The sequence below is a fragment of the Ornithodoros turicata genome, chromosome 7 (genome assembly GCF_037126465.1).
Source record: "Ornithodoros turicata isolate Travis chromosome 7, ASM3712646v1, whole genome shotgun sequence".
Classification (NCBI taxonomy): Eukaryota; Metazoa; Arthropoda; class Arachnida; order Ixodida; family Argasidae; genus Ornithodoros; species Ornithodoros turicata.
In genome coordinates this window covers 18,154,012-18,175,603 of record NC_088207.1, presented here as the reverse complement: position 1 = coordinate 18,175,603, position 21,592 = coordinate 18,154,012, and the positions used below count along the sequence as shown (strand labels likewise).

At 46.8% G+C, this 21,592-nt stretch overlaps 1 protein-coding gene across 2 annotated transcripts in view; it reads left to right on the top strand.

Moving 5' to 3' along the window:
- The window catches only part of LOC135400267 (glutamate carboxypeptidase 2-like), an 80,461-nt gene that overhangs the window by 12,016 nt on the left and 46,853 nt on the right, over positions 1 to 21,592 (top strand). For both annotated transcript variants that reach the window (XM_064632048.1, XM_064632050.1), the window contains 8 exons: positions 2,894 to 3,038; positions 4,486 to 4,596; positions 5,988 to 6,110; positions 10,349 to 10,535; positions 11,645 to 11,735; positions 16,470 to 16,553; positions 17,383 to 17,465; positions 19,139 to 19,257. In XM_064632048.1, the coding sequence (XP_064488118.1) occupies positions 2,894 to 3,038; positions 4,486 to 4,596; positions 5,988 to 6,110; positions 10,349 to 10,535; positions 11,645 to 11,735; positions 16,470 to 16,553; positions 17,383 to 17,465; positions 19,139 to 19,257 (943 nt within the window). The remainder of the gene's footprint in view (positions 1 to 2,893; positions 3,039 to 4,485; positions 4,597 to 5,987; positions 6,111 to 10,348; positions 10,536 to 11,644; positions 11,736 to 16,469; positions 16,554 to 17,382; positions 17,466 to 19,138; positions 19,258 to 21,592) is intronic.

The following is a 21,592-nucleotide window of genomic DNA, read 5'->3' as shown; positions in this document are numbered from 1 at the left end:
TCGTCATCGGTTGGCTCCTCAGTTCCTCATGATCCAACTAATCTTCTTCATCGTCTCAAGAACATGATGCGCGCCATCACCTACACCCATCCCCGGGCGTCAACCACACCACCGATCATTCAACCCCAAACAACTGGACACATCTGCTCATGTGTTCCTACGCCGTGACTGTGTTCGTTCACCTCTTCAGCGTCCATACGACGGCCCCTACCCCGTTCTCCGGAGGGCAGCAAAAGGACGACACGGCACCACATGTACGAAGTGCCAAAGATATGGCCGAATGTCGTCTGCTAGAAGGTGGCCAGACTGACTTTTGAAAAGGGTCTGTTACGAGACAGCATTGCTGTTGCCTCATTCGGCCCGCACTGTGACGCTTGCGATGCACCCTCATGTTTTCCCATGTCACGTAGCTCAAAGGGACGTCATGTGCACGAGTAATCATTATTCATTATATCAAAACCGTTCTCCTTCAACCTAAGCCGCCTGATGAGCAAAGAGTGCGCGGGCGACCTTTCCTTTCCGCGAAGTGCTGTCAAAGGGATGGCTTATATAACCAATAACGCACAATAATGTTCGTAGATCGTAGGAAGATGTCGGTCGGAAGAGGGCAACGTGGGAGTACAGGAACTCTTATTTAGCTACATTTCTTCCCGTTCGGGGAATGTTTCAGCCAAAAGCAGGGAAAACACTGCTACCAAGGAGGCCTGCAGGACAGTGGGACCAAGACCACAAGAGCGGGACCTGTCCCGCCTAAATCGGGACGCTTTGTCACATTACCAATTGGTATTCGATAGATGAGCAATGTGTGGGGCAAGTGACGTATGAACAGGAGGCTGCATTTTAACTTGCTTGATGCCTCGTATGGGCCGCGTTGCCCGAGAACGCCAATGAGGAAGCTCTGCGGACTCCACTTAGGGGGCACTTAGACACGCTCTATGAATTCCGAAACAATGCAATACAGGCAACTGTAAACCCGATAGAAAATTGGCATAGTTGGTTGATATACGACTGACGGGCGTAAAACGACGACGTAAGACGAGGACACAGAAGCGACGAGGACGAACGCTACTTTCCAACTGCCCACTGATTTCTTCTGCCTCGTTTAAAACGCGTTACGTTACACGTAAACGCTAAGAACAAAAGGGAGGATGGTGTCACATACCATAGGAGGGGATCATATACCGTATACCATGATGACCAACCATAGTGATGGGTCATCACTAACACATGGTCCTGGCAACCGAGCTTGTCTTGACAGCTGCATAGTAGGGAGGCACCGTGACGCCCGTAGAATGGAAAAGGCAGAATAAATCAGTAGACTGGGCCCCACGTGCGTTAGCACCGTCAGTTGTGCTAACTGACAAGGAACTAGTTTCTCTTCATGAACGTGGTTCTGTGCCGGCGCTTGACTAGAATTGTTGTAATGTGGCTAATAAATTTCATTTGGAAGTTAGAGCTCGTCCTCGTCGGATCTGTGTGCTCGTATGGTATCTTTTTCTTTTTTGTCTCCCCTCAGTCATGTACACTCTAAGAAAAGAAAAGTGTGAAAAGTGGTAACTTCCATGGTTACCACCTAGGTCAACGCAGCATCTGATAAAGTGTGTAAAAGGGTGGTAAAAGCAATTATCATATATCCAAGTTGCTACAAAAATGCGTACGCCCCCATCGCTCATCGAATCGGAATCGGTAACCCTATCATTCGTGGCAATGGTTGGCGGACAACATGCCATGCGGTGAAGTTTTTTTTTTTTGAGAGTGAGGTTGCAGGTAGAACTTTGCAACCTTTTAGACACAACATATGCGACAACTATTACCTCCAAAAAGGTGTAACTACTCCACCCTTTTTCTGAGAGTGTGAAACGGGAACTGGATGGCTAGCAGCAACGTCACACGGCCGGCCCCCAGTTCTAGCTTCGCTCTTCGGTGGGACAGGGCGCCTCCTCTCATTCTTTCCTCCACGACTGATATGCATGCCAAGATGGCCAGTTAGACCCAGCAGGATCCGTCCGTCCAAATGGGTAACCTCTGTCGCAGAATGCGTGGTGTTTGCACACAAAAGTGTAGGAAGAACTCACAGCACGTTCCGTAAATAGCACCCCCTTCTTCTCTTTCCGCGGAACGAGAAGCGCACACTCGTGAAGACGCCAAAGCGATTATAAACCTAACGTGACATACGTGAATGAACTGGCCTTCGTGCAAAGGTTTCGGAGGTCGTTCTCTGTACATCTTGTTTCGGTTTCACTACGTCTACCAACGCCATGATTGCGTCACGGTGACGTTTCTTGGGAATAGGTCTACTTGGCGAACACAGTCATGTCTACATAGCACGCAGCAAGTGTGAGAATTCACCGAGCTTTACATCAGTCGAATAGTTTCAATTTTTATGTCTGTTTCCAGCTCGTGGCACTATAGATGACTATAATCGAAACGCCAGGGTACATCATTGCCGCATCATTGCCGTATATACTGCATGGCATCAGATCATTTAATCCCGAATATGCAAACGAAACTGTGAGCCTTCAGCGAGGTGCTTCCCGCTTCATCTTCCTATTTGTGCTTTTCTCAACACCCCATACGTCTCATTTGCGACGACGCACCCTCCTTGGGTCCTGCTGCGTCACGGAGTAAAATGAAGCTCACTCGTTCTCCTATGTGCGTCCGAGAGGGAGAGCAGAAGAGATCTCCAAAAGCGTCATCTGGTGTGCATATGGCGCGTAGTCACGTATCCGCAGTGGTCACCTACTCCTTTAACGAAGTGGAGTTTTTGTTGCTAACATGAGGCAAAGATGTTCTGAGGCTGGAACACATCGAAAGGACAAATACATGCAAAGCCTCACTTCCATCTTTCATCATTAATTTCTTAGGGTACTTACAAACATCTGAACTCACGCAGGTCCTTGGTAAGCACCGGTGGCCAACCAAAGAGGATTGTGGAGTATGTGAAAAAGTTCTGGTCATCGCACGGCAGTATGGACAGGACAGACATGTTCACATACAATGTGCTCATGAGCGTTCCGGACCCAGGAAACGAAAACAAGGTACCGTTTGCTGTGAGGCTCTGGTATATATTTCTCCACTTGCAAGTTGCCTCCAAAACACGGAGGAGAGGTATGACGAGAAACACTTTTGTTACGCGTGTTTTGGAGGATCCTGGAAATGAAGAACGCGCCGTTTACCGTTGATATGTAAATACGCACGCTTTGCATCTCGTATCGTCAAATTACCGCTGAATACATTCGGATGGTGCTGATCGGATACAGCGGGCGTCGACCTGCTACAGATAACGACTCTACCGTTGGTCCGAGCTGATAGAATCGTCTTACGTAGTACGCATTTCCAGAGTCGGCACCCGGCGGTGCGACCCGATGTTATTGGCTTCATCTGCAACCGCTGACACTGCAGACCGGCTGCACCCTACGACATTGTTCATTATAAGAAGCTGTCTGATCAGCGATGTGATGACAGCCTATTCAAAGGAATAGCTGAATTAGTTTATTTGTTCGTTTATGATATACCCTCTGGACTTTTAGCTTTTGAGAGGGGAGGTGCAGTAACATAGGTACAAGTATAAGTCCTTTGCATTTTACCATTTTTGGTGGCGCACACCTTTCAAAGCAGGTAACCCAAAATCTCCACCACAATGTCGAGTTCTCCTTCCTTCACAAGAGAGAGAGAGTAAAAAAATAGGAGGTGCAGACCGTAATTCGCAGCTGCCATTCATGCTAAGAGCTCTTTTTGTACCGGAGCGTCGGGTGCTCGAACGCTCTTAATTTCCGCAGAAATAATTTCCAGCATGTCATTGCGTTTGGCGAGAAGCATCCAGACTTTTTTTCATGAAACACGGTGATGAACGAACACGGTGGTTGGATCACTCCTTGTGGTCTTGCCTGTCTCTCAGTGCAGCAGCCGCGTACAACTCCCACAACGTTTGCGGCTGTCTCCCGCGTGGGTGCGCGGCGGTCGCTCTGCACATTGCCTATATGCTGTTCATCTAAGGCGGGGATGATACTGTTTTTATAATTGCCGCGTAGTACAGCCAGAACTATGTAACTTTTGTAGTTCTGGAGGGTGACTAGTCTCTGACATTACCTTCATGCAGTGGCGTAGCCAGAAGGGATTTCGGAGGTTCGAATCGCCTCCCGCGAAATCGCGCATCTGGTAGTGTATTTGGGTGAGGTAACATGGGTGGTATTCTCCTCCCCCAAGTAAAGTCCCCATAGAACCCCTCCGGGAATCTTTTTCTTTTTTTTTCTGGCTACGCCACTGCCTTCAGGGCGCCTATATGATTATACGTTGACCTAGATAAGGACATGTGGCATCCGCAAGAACAGGATGACGAACGGGTACACAACTTGTTACGATGTCGATTTTTTGCTACACACACCTGCAGACTCTTTTCACGAGATGCCCAAGGCCGTAGCAAGGCACTATTAAGCATACTCCGACGTATTATTTTGTTGGACGCTTCAAGTGCGTTATGTGCAGGTGGAGATCTACAAGAACGATGTTCTCTCCTACACTGCTACGAATAAGGAAATTGCTGGCAGCCAAATGGGGCCTGCCTTCTACGCGTACTCGGCAGCTGGAGATGTCAAGGTTTGTCAAACTCACAACCTTTGTGGTGTTATTGAACCTTCTACGTATCTCGAAAGCGCCATTCAGGTTGACCCCTTCGATTGCTCGAGTAGTATGGTACCTCACTGAGTTGCGTGCACGTACGGTTTGCTTCTTCCACTAGAGCACCATAGTTTTTGACGTAGGGACAAGTACAGCATGTTCACGTCCGGCGTCAGTTTTTCGGTGAAGTAAGCTTGAGCTACTGCACCTTAGCATAACCCACAAAGACACCGAGATAAGGATGACTAAGAAGCATTATCAGGTGGAAAATGCTCCTCATCCCTACTTACCACCTGTTTAACGCACACGACATGAATCGCTTTTCTCATTACCATGAAGCGCCAGGAAACCTTCCGTGGCCTTCTATGCTTTTTTGCACAATGAAGAATCTGCCACGTCCCATAGCATACAGGAGCACCGATTACAGTTCATGCAACCAAGGGTCCCTAACCGGTCAGGAGGTCGTCGTGTAAGTTGGTACCCTTCCCCCTGCGTCACTGCCCTGGTTGGGCATCCTACATGTCTGTAAGGAAAAACGAGCAGCACAACATGGGTTACATGTTTTGGTGATCACTGCACCGCAAATGGCCATCTATTCATCGTTGTCTGGCTGGTACGAAGACTCTCTTGAGGGCTCGGTGGTAAATAGGAGTTATCCTTGAAGGAAAAACGAGGCGCATGTAAATCTGGCGGGCACGATGAGACACAAGATATGAAATTGTTCAGTGGGTGAATGAAATATTCCAAAGTACTGATATGTCCAGGCGAGCTGGGTAACTTTTCGTTAGCCACAGCATAAAAACCTTCAAGGACTTTGCAAATTCGTCTCAGAAATATCCATGATTTCATGGTGAAGACCGCCAGAAAATGTGTGCAGCGCGCCTGCACTGTGTGAGCGCGTATGCGTGTGTGTAGGTCTGATTCCCCAAGCAACAGGGAGCGGCGCCTGTCTCAAGTGAAAGAAAACGAATAACAAATGATAGAATGGCAAATAATAAAGAAAACTGCAGTCTGCATAGTATAGTCTCAGCCGAAACAAGGCAGTGTCTCCAAAACGCAGGAATGTGGAAGCATGAGCACTTCTTGTAACTAATTTGAGCTTGGATCCAAAGTTTTGGTGTATGATGGACACAGGAATACGTCAGTGTAAATTGACACAGAACTATCCAAATTTCCTACCAAAGGTATCCCCGAAATTGTGAAAGGAAACTGTGATGAACTCCTCTGACGTGAACATTCCGCAATATTCGTATAACCGGGCGGAACAGTGCTCAGGACACAGCTCTCATAATGATTATAGTAAACTGTAGTATAGCATGGTATTTCTCAGCCCACAGACCCTTAACTCTTGATGACTTCAAATTTTGCAGCAACCATACGTCTACGTAAATTACGGAACAATGTCTGACTTCGACGAGCTGGCTTCAAGCACGATCAACGTGGCAGGAAGGATATGCGTCGCACGCCTTGGCAAAATATCGCGTTCAAAAAAGGTAACAAGGGAACAGAATGTCATAGAGTGTTTCATCAAACCGTACATAAGGAGAGCTTTTCAGAACCATATATATACCTCAGCCAACTGACGGGTAAGATCCTGAGTCTGGTAGGGACAATCGCCCCCCCCCCCCCCTGCTTTCCAAGGTTTATGTTCACTGCGGTGGTGGTGAACATAAACCTTGGAAAGCGTTGGTGGTGACGATGAAAACTACTCGCCGATGTCGGCCACGCTTTAAGTGACCAACGTCACGAATAAACGTACAAGAAAAATAATAATTTTAAAATATATATATATATACATATATTCTCGCAGGCCTTGAAGATTCAGACGGCGCCATATTAATACACAGAAGAAATAAGCTCGCACAGAGCACCACCAAAGGAAATTTCACCAAAGGATTATTTTGAGATGACTTCATTTAATTCATTGCATAGACACATAGAAAATTACATAGACACGACATTTCGAATGGTGAACCGTTCTTTTTCAAGTGAAAAGATATAATGAGCTCGTCCAACAGAAGACACTCTTCTGTTTGACTAGCTCATTATATGTTTCTTATCTTTATATATTTCTATTATATATATAATCGGTACGGTACCCGTACCGATTATGACGTCATGTACCAAACCTATTTAAGTAACCTGTAACCACCTACGCATCTTTTGTCCTGACGAAGACAGTGCCGCTGTCGAAACGTCGACCCCTTGCCCATTTTACTTTTTAACGTCTCCCTATGTAATAAACCAGTGTTAGTAACTTCCCTAAAATCTGTTTCCGCATCTTTTTTTTGCAACTTCTGTAAAACTTCATGGCCGTTTGATAATCCTTTCACCTCAACCTATACATATATATATAATGCAGGAAAAAAAGCCATTAAAGAAACAAGTAAATGACACTAGATGTATGTGAAATTTAAATTTGAATTTGAATTTCAAACACATCTAGTGTCATTTGCTTGTTTCTTTAATTCATTTTTTCCCTGCATTATAATTCACTGGCTTGCACTGTGGCATTGAGGAGTGCTCAGTCATCCTCCAAGGTGTATACCGCTCGCCGAGCGACCCCTGGTTTGCCAATCCCGAACGATGCGCAGCTACCCAGAGCTGATGAGCCGGAAACACGGCGAAACACGTGTCCTCTGGTGCTGTCGCATCGTTCCATGAGTAATATATATATATATATATATATATATATATAGCACATTTAGCTCTTTTGTCCCGAAGAAGGCGGAGCTTCTGCCGTAACGTAGACATCCTCCCTAACTTTTATAATTTTTAAGTTTTAATAAACCCCTTTTTTGTTACTTCCCCTACTTTCGTCTTCTGTCTCCCATTTATTTCAACTATAATTACGTAGCCGTCCGATCCAACTCCAACTTGTCAAGATATATATATATATATATATATATATTAGAAGCTTAAGAGGGTAGTTGACCATGGGAATGAAATAAATTGGAAAATTCAGAAGACGGCAAAGAGACAAAGTGCACGTAGCCATGGGGTGTCCTTGGGGCAAGAGTTTGCTTCTTCCTTCATAGTAGGCGGAGTATATTCAAAGAAGATATGTTCAGAGATTCGGGGATTGCAGGACAGTGGCGGCAAGTAGGAGTATAGGAGAGCTTGCGTCGACGAAGCGAGCTCTATGTGAAGGCAGAACCAGTCCAAAGCCGGTGAAGAACAGTGGCAGTGGCCCTGTTGCAGGATGTGCAGAACAACAGTGGTCGGGCATGGGTATACACACGTTCACAGCGGTTTGCTAAGAATGCTGGACGTTACACGAAGGTCATCCAGCGAACATGCGGGAGAGTACGCTAACTTCACTTCATAGCATGCTCCCAGCCAACCAGCCATCACGAATTACATCGTTCACGCCTGTGATTTGTCGAAAAAAAGAAGAGCATGCCTTCTTTCTACCCATTATGTACTGCATAATATGTACAAAAATAGCCGCACCACCCGTTTCCAATAACTCGAGGGATAGAACGATGCCGTCCGAGATGATGGTTGGCCAGGAGCGTGCTATGAGGTGAAATATGAGGTGAGGTGAGGTGAGGTTTTTAAGAGTGTACAGCAATCATGTACAGTGCTGGACAAAAGTTTACGGGACACGCTCCGGCGCATATTCTTTCCTTAGCGACACGCTAGCAGCGATTGGGACCGTACAGACACGGACTTACAGACATGTGCCCAGGCAACCCCGTCACCTGTTCGCAGGTCCGTACGGTACCAGTCGCTTCTAGCGTGTCACTCGGAGGAAGGAAGTCGCCGGAGCAAGTTCCGTAAACTTTTGTCCAGCACTGTACCTATCAGATCGATAGCAACGAACGTCCGCTGAACGTGATTGAGGTTAACCACGCTGAAGCTGAGACCCTGACAAACAGAATGCAAGACACATCCGGCGCGCAAGAAAATTGAAGTGTGCAATATTGTCGTAATGTACACAATTTTCAGCTGTTGCTACCGTCATTCAACTGCCAATAGAGAGAGTTAGTGGACCTTTGATAATGTCATCGTAAAGTTATCGTACCTGCAGGAACCAATGGCGGCGTGCATAACTCAGAGTCTTGTCCGTTGATTGGATGCCATACATAACGTACTTGATCAACGGTCTACTAGCACCACAGGGGGGGCATAAATCCAGCATCTTTGTAACTGCCCTCAAGCGGGTGCTTTATGAGAAAAAAAAACAAAAAAACGGCACCTTGTCCTGGTCACACGTCATAGGAAACATCATTTTGAGGTCATGTGACTTTGCTTACATGTCGTTTTGCCGCTTACCGACATGTTTCCGTCGTCATAAAGCCAACAGACGAATGTATTTTGCCAGCGTAAACTATGCGGTGCTTCTACCGCAACATGACCCATTTCTCCTTAGTTTAAGTACATCGCATCGGATCAATAAGTCTTAACGGGCGGTGCTCATCACATCTTTGGAAGTCGTGAACAGTACGACGCCTTATGTGCAAAACTGCGCTTTTCACTGCGAGATTATCCGATAAAAATAATTACCGTGGTCGAAAGACATCCGAAACGTCGCGCAGAAACAACGACCGCATTGTTTACAAATGGTTTGGACGCCGATCACGGGCGCGGCTGTATTTAACATCACGTCTGCCTTCACGTTTGATGTGACGTGCGACCAGAACCTGTGCGGAATGCATTGCGTTCGCAAAGCACGCTTTAGTCTATGGAGCAATACATTGGATGCCACCCCTGTGCTTCGAACTAGAGCCCTGCACCATCCGAGGATGGAAGCGGATATCCGCGGATAACCGCATGATACTTGCGGATTCGGATGAAAATTTAGCACTTTCTGGCGGTGTGCGGATCGGATGCGGATGGCGCGAGGTCGGATGCGGATCGGATGCGGATGCGAAGGCAGCGGATCGGTAGCGGATCGGATGCGGATATACCGCGTGCTGTCATTTTTCCACCAGCAATTTATTTGTATTGCGCGCCGACAGCGAGCGCATGCTCGGGTTCACCTTTGACCATGCACGGCGCCAAGATGGGAGATGAGGCATTCTGACGTCTCGAACAGCGCGAGTACCGACAAGGTAGCGTTCCACGCGTTCCAGAAGTGTCTCCATATCACGTTTGTTGAAAGGTTTACCTTTGCTTGTCATCATGACTGAGTCCTTCCGTGACAGCATGGAGGCATCCGAAATTATACCAACATGCTGCCTGCGGTCTTTACGCGTCTATCGAGACGTGCGGATTTTGCGGATCGGATGCGGATGGTGCGTTTTGCTTAGCGGATCGGATGCGGATGTAAACTGTTGTGTATGCTGCGGATGTGGATCGGATGCGCATAACGTGCGCGCGGATGCGGGTCGAATGCGGATGCAAAAAATCTCATCCGCGCAGGGCTCTACTTCGAACTATTCGCGTGTTTTGGCGTTTTGCCCACACACCGTATCCATAGCACTCATACATTGATGAATGATGAATTACTGACACTTAAGACATTACGCCATTTTTAGAACTTGCATATGACGTGCTGTGTAGTGCACCGACGTACGCAGTGCACCCTACGCAATGCAGCATTTGCCGAAAAGATCAACTGCGCGACCTAACACTTATGTAGCGTACGCATCGTTACGCTGTGTAGTGTGACATCAGGATTTTTGTTTTTGTTTTTGCTTAGGGCGTAAGAGGCACGCACAACGGCGAGTTTTGCGCTTATTGATCATAAGCTATAATGAATGGTTTGTGTTGGTCCGCTTGTAAGGCACAAAATGCGGAGAGCATGGGAGCTGCAGGACTGGTCTTGTTCATGGACCCCAACGATTTCGGGCCCCATGGCAATACACAGCGGCCTTTTCCGGACTCCTGGTGGGTAGGAGGGAGTGCCTTGCAGAGAGGCAGCGTCGCGTATGTCGCTGGAGACCCGGCCACACCTGGCTACCCTTCTAAAGGTCAGTCCTCACGAGTGAAACATACTTTAATGTGTGCAGAGTATGTGGAACTGTCGTACATCGAATGACGCAATGGCGAAGACGACGTTTCTACGTAGTAACCGATGCCCACTTATCAGGGACTGTCGAGGCCTGGTTACCCATATACAATGGGAGAAGCCTACAAAGTAGTGAAGGCCTCTTCAACTGTTTACCATTGCGTGATACGAAGCTAACAACGTGAAGCGCTTTTGTCTACGCTGTCTTGTTAATGAGGTACAGCTTGGGACAAAAGTTTATGGAACACCAGGGTGTCGCATTCCTCCATTGAAGCGACACCCTAGCAGCAAACGCAGAGATGTATAGCATAGTCGATCACCCGTTTCTTAGTCGACCTCTTCCTCATATCTAGGTGGGGACCGCTCGGATGAGAATATACGCCAGTGCCGTGTTCCGTCAGCTTTTGTCCCGAGCCGTACTTGTTTTTTAAAGTGAAGCTTTTATGGAATCTCCGTTGTGCTGCTCCGAGTGCAATTTCGTTGGTACGGGGATAAAAGTTACATCATACGTACTCGAACGAGAGAAGATGAAATATCGACTTATGGATCTTTCGGCCAGATAAAGATGTGTGCTAGTGAGACTAAAGCGTTGCATCGACACCATACTATAGGGCTTCGTCGAGGGCTGTTAACTTTCATACTCTATGTGATGTAACTCTGCATTACACTGCCTTACCGGTGTCTGTTCCATGCACTGTAACTGTCTTTGTTTTGTTTTCCGTATCACGGACGCTTCTAAAGCACCGATTGCATGAGGTTAACTGAATATGCTTTTTTCAACAATCACTCCTAAGAGTCATCAAAGCTACTCCCACGCAAAGTTCCACAAAGATAGACGTTACCTGTATCTAATGCGACATGCTAGGCCAGAATATAAACGAAGGCTGCGCTCCCAATATATGTTCAATTTCGGATGAACGATACGAGTCCTATAGATCTATACCCATTCGTACCTATACGAAATCTATCATTTGTTCCATTAACTCGTTGATCAGCTAATGTATATGTTCATATAAGTGCCAACATCAAAGCATACAAGCCTTTTGCGAAAAGCCATTTTGTCTTGCGCAGCTGGAATGTACCGGAAGCACGCCGACACAGTGAAAACACCGAGGATTCCGTGCCAACCGATTGGATACGATGACGCGAGGGCTATTCTCCAGTGAGTTATCCTTTTTGGTTGTGTATCCTTGGATATTTTGTCAGCAGATAAGCTGATAGCAACAACAACAACAAGGCTGCAATCGTCCCTTTAAAGATCCATCAGGTGGGCAAACGTAACCCACAGGCCGCCGCTCATCATCGTAGTTCACTGTAAACTGAAGAACACCCTTATGGGTGTAAATGACTTGTCCTATAACTGACACCTCTTTTTACACCATATGGTCTTAGAACACCCTTTTCAGAGGGTGTATTCTGTGTAAGACACCCTTTGAAAGGGTGCTTTTCCTTGAAAATGCCTTCTTTTGCACCCTTTAAACGCCCTTTTAGGAGGGTGTTTAACAACTTTACACCCTCCTAAAAGGGTGTTTAAAGGGTGCAAAAGAAAGCATTTTCAAGGAAAAGCACCCTTTCAAAGGGTGTCTTACACAGAATACACCCTCTGAAAAGGGTGTTCTAAGACCATATGGTGTAAAAAGAGGTGTCAGTTATAGGACAAGCCATTTGCACACATAAGGGTGTTTTTCAGTTTACAGTGTTGTCTCGCGACGCAAAGCCGCTGTGACGTCCCTCGCCGTAGCCGAAGGGGACGGAGCACGAAATTCACCAAGAAAAGGAGATACACGCATCGTGGGCACCCGCAGAGGCGAGAAGGAATGACACCACGCACTTCATTAACAATAACGAAACGTGATTTAATGAATAAAACTAAGCACTATGCCATTATTCAGTTCGTGTAATGGATAATGCAAATCGCGGCAACAACACACATGATATCAAGTGAACGCAACTTAAGTATATGAACAGTTATACAAAACGCGCGGGAAACGAACACGTGAACCGTATGCAAACGCAGAAGACACAACAAGCGGCAAGAGTGACTGACCCTGACTTTGCGCACCCCGACGACACCACGTCTTCACCAGGCTATGGACGTGGCAGACGAGCTCTGAAGACGACTTCAGCAGTGACCTACGCGGCCGGCTTTCCATGCTGTGGCTTTCGGTTGCTGCTTCCGTCGATCTTCATCCGCCCTGGTCTCCATTCTTGGTCCACGGCCGGGTCAAACAATAGCGGAAACGGCGACTTGACGGCAGGCCTACCGTCCCACTTGGAGGCTCGGTCCCAGGAGCTCGGCTGCCGCTCTCGTCGGTCCGTCTTCTTGCTCTCCACGTCGTCGTCGGGTGCACCTCTTCCCTGTCAGTCACCGCCAGCTGGGCCTCCAGGTCATAACTTCGGTTGCCCGGACGTCAGCGCTGGTGGAAGGAGACTTCGGGGACGAACCCTCACGTCGAAGGTCGGTTCCAGGCATCAAGGCGCCGCCGTCGTCCATCTCCCTCCAGGCACCCGCTCTGGATCACATGTCGACGACTCCTCGGTGGTTCCGACCCTCGACGCAAACTACGACTGACTGTTTCAGACCACTCTCTCTATCTCTCTCGAAGTCATCCATGGTTTATACAGTCAAACTCCTTTTTAACGAAAATACCACTACAGCGATTTTTTTTTGCGGTCCCGCTGGAGCCTATCGGTCCAATAGTAAACATCCTTTTTAACGAAAATACCTTTACTGCGAATATTTTTTGCTGTCCCCTGAGTTTCGTTGTAAAGGAGTTTGACTGTATAACCTTCCCGCGCCATGTCACAGTCCGGGTCAGTCACGTACGCAAAACCAAAAACACATGTGCGTTCGAAGAACGCTGTAATTGCCACTCCTTCCGCTAACATACAGTTATGCTGCCGTTTACACAAAGCCGCCTCTAGGGGAAAACAACACTGTCTGAGGGGGAGCAGGGGAGCTATTCTCGTCAAAAGTAATCGAGCTCGATTACTTTGTGTCTCGCCTGTGATTGGTCGTTACGCGAAGAAGGCGTGAAGAACAGAGGTGAATTCCACGCGCCCTCAACCAATAGTTGAGCCCTTGATCCTGCAATCTTCGTGCTTTATCGGAGTGCCCATATCACAGTGAGGCCACCCTTTCGCGTCTTCTCGCCGGAAGCGGAAGGTTGTAGGTTGTATCGTGAAAGAGAAATTTGTGCCGACGTGCGATATGTGCGCGTAGAGTGCATGGCCTTACAGCATGGCCCACTTGACTCCCAGCGTAGCGTGACCGCCAACAACGTGGCGAAATGCGCAGTTTTGCAATCCATGCATATGAAGGTTATTCCACAGTGAACGGAATATTACCAGATCACATTAATTGTAATACACGTTTACACCTATGCGCCACGCTTTTCCCTCCTTTTCCCTCTGTCTTTTATTTCAGTATAACACGCCGATATATATATAACAGGCAGACATTCATTATTCCACGTCGCAACGTACCCTTATCTTTCGTTCAGTATACGCATAAAACAGAGCCAAAACCCTGTGCGTGCTGGCTTCCACGTTGCATTGCAGCAATCTAGGTTCCAGATTGCCCCATTTCGTGTGCCTCGATCCTCAGAATTTCTCCGCGCGCACATCGCGGCGTGATGTGAATAATTAAACCAGCCTCGTAAAAAGCGCTGGAAAGCAACAAGGCATGGGGTAGCGCACGAAAATCCCGATAACATGTATACTCGCCTTCGTTCTTTACTTAATATTTATTTAATCATATATATCCGATATTTAATCATATATGTGCGAGCCATGCAATGAGGTGTGCTTTGGTATTGCATACACCAGGAATCGCGGGTGTAGGCCTCATTGTCGCACCGACTACAAATAGGGATGAAACCGACGTTCCGATGGAGGACCCGACTTTGTCATGATTTGGCAACGAGCTCATTGTGTCGTCACATCATGACTCGGTTCACCACCTGGCAGTAACTGTCAGCTAAAGTTTGTATGCGAAGAATCCAGCAGCATTCAGGAAAACTGTGTGAGTCGTTGTTGGAGAGCACCGGCAACATAACTATATGCTTATGTCGCTAAGGGAAAATAGCAAACAGCGTAGGACTGAGCTATCACACTTTGAGCGAGTACGAAGCTTAACCAATAATTCGTGGTCTTATGTAACCAGACTGCTATGATCATGAGTGACGCCACATTGGTCGCTCGTAGATCAATTTTCACACCTGAAGTTTCTTCAACGCCCTCCGAAAGGCTCCGGCTTTCGAGAAAGACTTTGAGGGCAGTATTCAAGGTTTTGCACAAATCATAGGCAACGAAGTCCTACACTGCGAAAAAGAAGGGTGGCGTCATGACTCCCTTAAGGGAGTAAATGGCTTGTCCGAAGGAACACTCCCTTTTGGAGTAAAAGTTACACCCCCTAAGGCGAGTAAGATGCTACTCCATTTGTGGGGTGCAACCGTGACACCCATTGCAGTAGCTGTACCAACACCACCAAGGGGGGGTCAGGCCAGCACCTGCAGATGTTGTCCTGACGACCTCCTTCGGCATGGTCCAAAGGGATTAATACCGGGTAAGGTATGAACCCTGACTCCGCTGTGGGAGCATGGTGAGGACTATAGAAGAGATTGGCAACAATTGAGCCGTAGTCACACATAAAGTTTGACGTCCATCGCGATACGATATTCTGACAGGCACCCTGCCCTGACCATCACAACGTACTGAAGGAAATGACCAGCAGCTCTTCGCGTAGTCTCCACTTGCTGCTCGAATAGCATTTACAAATTACCATAACAACCGTCATATTCACCTCTCGCTTGTTTTACAAAGTACAATATGGTTGTACGATGCTTCGAATATTTGGCTATGCGTCTGGGCAAATTTGAAGATGATGGACAGAACTGGATATTGTTTTTCATTCGTGGAGACGAGCACGTCTCCTCGCTTCCTCGCTGTGTAGTCCTTGAGCTCTCTTTGCCTGAAGTCCCTCTTCGAGTTGCATGCATATCCGTCGGATACGCATTCACCTCACGTGGAGTAAAAAGTGGACGGTTAGGCACATGCACCTATAACGGATTATATTAAAGGACGACGGAAACGAATATAGGCTGCAAAGCTATTTGCCTCATATTGCGATGTGTACCAAAACAATCCGGAATTCGACTTAGATTTGCGTATATTAGTTGAAATGCCGCCACAATCGCGATATAAAATTCGGCCGTGGAGCAATCTGAGCCCCTGGTGAGCGTCGCCGCGCCGCCGTAGCAGACCACGGAAGTGACGCACGTTGGCTCTCCTGTTGGAGTTCCTGACTTTCATTTCGCTTCATTTCATTTGGTGTTTCGGCGTACGTCTAATTCCTGCTACGGGGAAAGAACGGAGACGAAGAAGCATGTACGAACCCATCTCTCATAGGATATATTGTCTTCAGACTTCCACGAGATCGTCAGAAATATGGCCATCCGCACAGCGTACTTGTAAAATACTAGTGGCACCATAATTTTACATAATATTTACACCTTGTTCGGTCCCCTTTTTGCAATGGACAAATTTCGTTTCCGTTGTCCTTTAAACAAACAGCGGTTAGTTCATAGCTAGTGTTACGGCACATGATTTCAAAGCCGAAGAACCTTCGTCTCCGCTGCGTAAAACATTTTTCCCGGAAACGAAAAGAGGTCGCGTGTTGATTTGAGTGTCGCTGGTGCAATCAGGTTACTCGGTACTAAAAAATTATTCTAAACTGAAAAAAAAAAGGCAATGCCCTCCAATATTCCGAAGGAACACCATCAAGCGCATTCTCCTCTTTATTGTGGCCCTTACTTGTTCCCTCTCAGTGGAAAGCAACTAACTTGATCTTCCGTGCAGAGGTGTGTAACAACCTTCTTCATTCTCTATCTCTAAGGGAACTGAATTCCCGCGTCTGTCCGGACTCGTGGAAGCCGAAGCTGAAAATCCCTTGCAACATCGAAGGGCCTCCCGAAGTAACGTAAGTGGTCTCCTGCAAGAACGTCACGGTGAGGGGGGTTTCCGAGTCTATTACTTTGGTGATAGACTGCCGCCTGACGTTGTTGAGAGTAGCTCAATGAATATATACTGAGGAAAACAGTTGGTATCACTTACTATGTGACAATAATTACCCTTACTTACATTACTCAATTTTATACTACAAGTGTGTTCGCCCACTTGGGTCTCACGCCGAGCCCTCATACAATATGCAACAAAATATCATCAGCAGAGTTGCAAAACTTTAGGTAATAGACCTCCCTGTGTTATGTAAACAACGAAGCGAGCGACTGAAGAGTTACAGCGGTAGACGCAAGGCCGCCCTTCGAACTATTCGCGTGTTCTGGCGTTTTGCTCACCGCCCAAGCAGCACAATGTACTGAAAGTCTAGTGCAATAGGGGTGGACGGTATGTGTCTTTAGTTGTGCGAGTGTGTTCAAGGCCTTCCACCTACCCGTCCACCCCTGTTGCACTCGACTTTCAGTACATTGTGCTGCTTGGGCGGGGTCACGTTACAATGACGAAAATAGCTCTATTCCTTCAGCTTATCTATTCGTACGTATCTAGAAACAGAAAAACAGAATCAGCTTTAGGACAGAAACAGACTCAGAACCATCTGCCATTCGGAATGGTATCTCTGTCTTTCATCACGTGTCGAAAATGGGAGGCTAATATGCGTATGTCCAATTTGATTGCATGTGAGTTGCCACAAAAGGTGCACGCCCTGTTCGCTCCTCAAATCGGGAACCATAGCTGCCCCATTGTTCTTGGTGTTTACTGTGTTACTCACGTGAACGCTTTTCAACACTCAGGCTACGGATCGCTGTATACAACCAACTCCAGAGCAGTGAAATTACCAACATCGTCGGGACCATCATCGGCACACGGGAGACTGGTAACCTCTTAAAAATATACTTATATATATATGCACATGACATCACATTCTCGGTTCCCTCCCATCATGTACAACCGGTTAGCCTGCGTCTTATCTCTCCTTCCTGTGTACACATGGGTTCTTGCAATAGCAAATACCTACTTGCGATATGACCCGAGCTTATGTAATATTATTTCGGTCAATGATCGCTGTTCTTAATGAACTTACAAAATAAATTCATGACTTTAAAAAAATGGTCAGTCATGTCAAATAGAACTCTGAAGAACACGGCCCCAAGGTCTCTAATCTAATCCACAACAAATGCGCAGCGATCTCGCATGGTGAGGATTTTGAAAAATGTCCATGAGTCCTACGAAGCTGGGCACCCCTCAGGATGCTCTCAGGACACCAGAGCAAGCATCATATTTTTCTAGCGTTACATTAGAACGTTCCGACGACATCAGACGGCACATTACGCTTTTTGATGTTACATCAGGAATCCTGATGTCTACATCAGAGTGTTTACATCATTTTAGGTCGGCCTCTCTTTAGTGTTCCCTCCCTCTCAACGGACTAACTGAAGATGCGTTCCCACTGTTGGGAGGGACCCCGGAACGGCGCCCGCAACGCGGCGCCGCAACGTATAGAAACGCGAAACGCCATTTGGTGGACGCCGAAGGCCCGTTCTCTGGCGCCGTCCAAGCAGTTGCTCTTGCGTGACTGACGGCGGCGGACGGCAGTCACCAGCAATCAAAGCGAAGATCAAGACGGGGTTCCGTAGCGCATGAAAACTAACGATTTCCTCGTAGCGCGCGTGGAAGTCTCGCTTCGCTCGCCCTGCAACATAGCATAAGCAAAAAGAAGTCAGGGCTCAATACCTGTGCGTATAGGTTTGCCACCAACCAGTAGCTTCTTTTATCCTGGACTTGGAGCTGCCCATGTTTAAGCAGCATCAACGATGCATTAACCTGGTGTTTGTTACCGATCTGGTACATAATTTTAAAGCGCATCGTTGCTTTTCCTATGACAACCATGTTTCACCTATTCCTACCCCCAGGCAACATTAGGCTTATGTTGTTTTGTCTCTTTGTATGTTCCTCAGAACAACCACTTTCCATCATGTTCCGTTTCCTTTACTGCAAGTTGGGTTTCACCTTACCGGCAAGTTGAAGATGCCCCGTAACTCCGTAAACAATTGTAGATGATAGAAAGCACCAGATGTCCGAACAGCAGATTCACCACTGCATGAAAGTAGGTCAGAAACGTCCCGTAGCCTTGTGTTTAATTTCAGCACATAATGAACGATGCTTAAAACGGAGTACTGGGCTTCGATAAAGAGAGAGATTGGTCCATTATTTATTTGTGCATAGCTTCATGTGTGTGACACGTGCGAGCAGCGAGAACATGTGTTCAGCACGTGACAACTTTGCAACTTGTGCAACGACGGTAGCATACCTGAAACTTGAGGGAACGAGAGCATGCACAAAGAAGTAGACACTGTCTACTCCTTTGTGCGTCCTCTCGTTCCCTCAAGCTCAAGGTATGCTACCGTCGTTGAACCTTCATCAGTACGGTTGCCTGCTCACCCTTATTTCATCAACTTGTGCACTCCGTCATGTAATTGAGTTGCTAAGGGATCAAACAGATTGCAAATAAAATTGGAGGTATTAAAAAGTCATCTCTCTTGAACTCAGATCGCCTTGTGGTTGTGGGCCACCACCTGGACTCAGTCGGCAAGGTATCAGCTTCAGACCCCCTGTTAGGAGTCAGTCAGCTTCTGGAAGTGACTCGCGTCTTCGGGACTCTACGTTCGGTAAATGACATTATCAATTAAAAGATTGGATTTGATTTTTGTCGTACATGTTAGTACTTTGCCTGCTGTACGTGATTGACGAATATGATATTCTTTATAAAATGTACACGGCACACACGCTTGAGCATAACTCCCCAATAAGGTGACCTCCAGATCTATCTACGATGATTATTCGGCTTTCTGTGGCGCAAAGGCAACATAGTTCGTAGAGCGCGAGACAAAGGTAAAAAAATTAACGATCTAGTTTAAATGAATACTATGGAAAGGACCTGCCTGAAACATTTCAAGCTCTAGCTAGATTACTTGGTAACGCAACTAGTGACTGAACCACTAACCATGGGTTATCCTGGCCATAAGATCTTACGTACTGTTCGAAACATTGATTTCGCTTAAAAAGCTAAAACCTTCTAAAAAGGCACAAAAGGCTCATTACCCCGCAAAAGTGCTGTGTGAAGAGGTAAACGATACCGATGAAATTTTCTAAAATGCTTGCTGCCCATAACTTAAAAACCCGGGACAGGGGGGCAAAAAACGACGACAAACACAGACGAGGTGTCTGTCCTGTCGTTTTTTTTTTGTTTTTTTTTGTCCCCAAGTCTCCGGTTTTTAAGTTATGGATCTATACGACCAGCTCGCTTGCTACCTCTTTATCCTCTCGTTATGCCTCTGGCGTTGTGTCCTGTACAAGGAGCGTGCACACAGAAGGCGCACAATTGAAAGTGTTTCCTCACAATGAGGACACTCACGGGGATCTTTTTCCCTGAGCAAGAAGCCATGTGTCAAAAAAGTGAGCCCTATCCTCAAGCTGGAGGACAGGTCTACCTATGAAGCAAGCGGAATTCTCTAAGCATTTTGTGACTTCACTGGCCTCGCTTATAGTGTCTTATATTTTTAAATTTGTCACTTTCCTTTGCTATCTGAAGATCCACAGTAGGGGCGAAACGGCCAGTGGCACCCTTCATAAAAAGTGCATACGCATTGTGCCGTACACTTAGGGAGGGTTCTGCGTATAGTGTTACAGTGCGGGCCAGTGTTTCCCACAGGGCAGATTTACTCACAGTATGCGTAGGTCAATTCAACGGGTCATACGAGTATTTGTTGCTATCTTAGAAAATGAGAACTGTTTTTTTGTCACCGAGATGAGCAACTGTTCGCCGTTGTTCACTGCTTTCTCCGTCATTGTCAGTCACTATCGCGTGTCAAGTCAGTACTATCAGTTATCATGTTACGAATCACCTTCAATTATTGATAACGGAAGGAGAGAGCGTTGGTCTTGGGACCTGAGACATGTGACTTGTATTAGTTGTGTGGTTGAACGTTGTCTTCGTATGGTTACCTGTCCTCGTCGTTCTGTTCACGTTCTTTCATAATGCACGTATTTAATTATCGTTGTTAATCGCCTTTTCTATGATAGCTAACAAATGAATGTTTTACAGCATTAGTTGCAAACTTGTGATCTGACCTCAAGCGAAACAAGTGTAACTGGTCTTGCCTTTCTTTGTACGTGGTAGAAAGGAAATCCAGAGTGGTCTTCAATATTCGAACGTACAATAACTTTGAAATTGGGTGTCCGTTTCCTTCCAAAGTCAAATACTTCGCTCAGTGGAAATTGAACTCCCCAAAACATTTTTTTTTTGTATGTCTTATTTGGACACAGCCTAGCCAGTCTTCCGAGTGTCCTCAAATCTTTTTATTTCGACTATTTTTCATAACTTCGAGTCACAGAGTACAGCTCAAAAGAAAAGCTGAGCTCAGCTGCATCGGGGGATTCAACCCAACGTAATGAAGGTAACGCCTTATACCCTTGCCATACGGGCAGCGCTAACCGCGGCTAAAGGCTGGTTCACACTGTCACGTTTACGCTTGCGTCTACGGGTTACGGGCGCTTACGGTGGGGGTTGCCATGACGACGAAGAGACGGCGCCCGCAAGATCGTTTCCGCAAGGAGTTGAAGCAACTTCAACTTTTCTCCCGCAAGCTCCGTAACCGTAAGCGCACTGGCCAATAGGATGGCAGAAAAGTTCGGATGCCGCGCAAGCGTTTTGTCTTGCGCGTCTCTTTGCAAAGATGGCGAAAATATTGGATGTCTTAGAAGCTCTTATTCTCCTAGTTGAGAAGTTTCCCTGGCTATGCAATAGCAAAAGAAGCGACTACAGGGATGCCACGAAAAAAGAAAACTCGTGGATGACAATTAGCAAAGCAGTGGGTCTGTCAGGTGATATCTTTACTCAATGAATCTGTCTGAAGTAGCGAGTTGTACGTTGCACTGTCGACGATGGCGTTAAGTTAAGTACATCGTCAAGGAATATCTGATTGTCTTCCAAAGCAGCCGGCA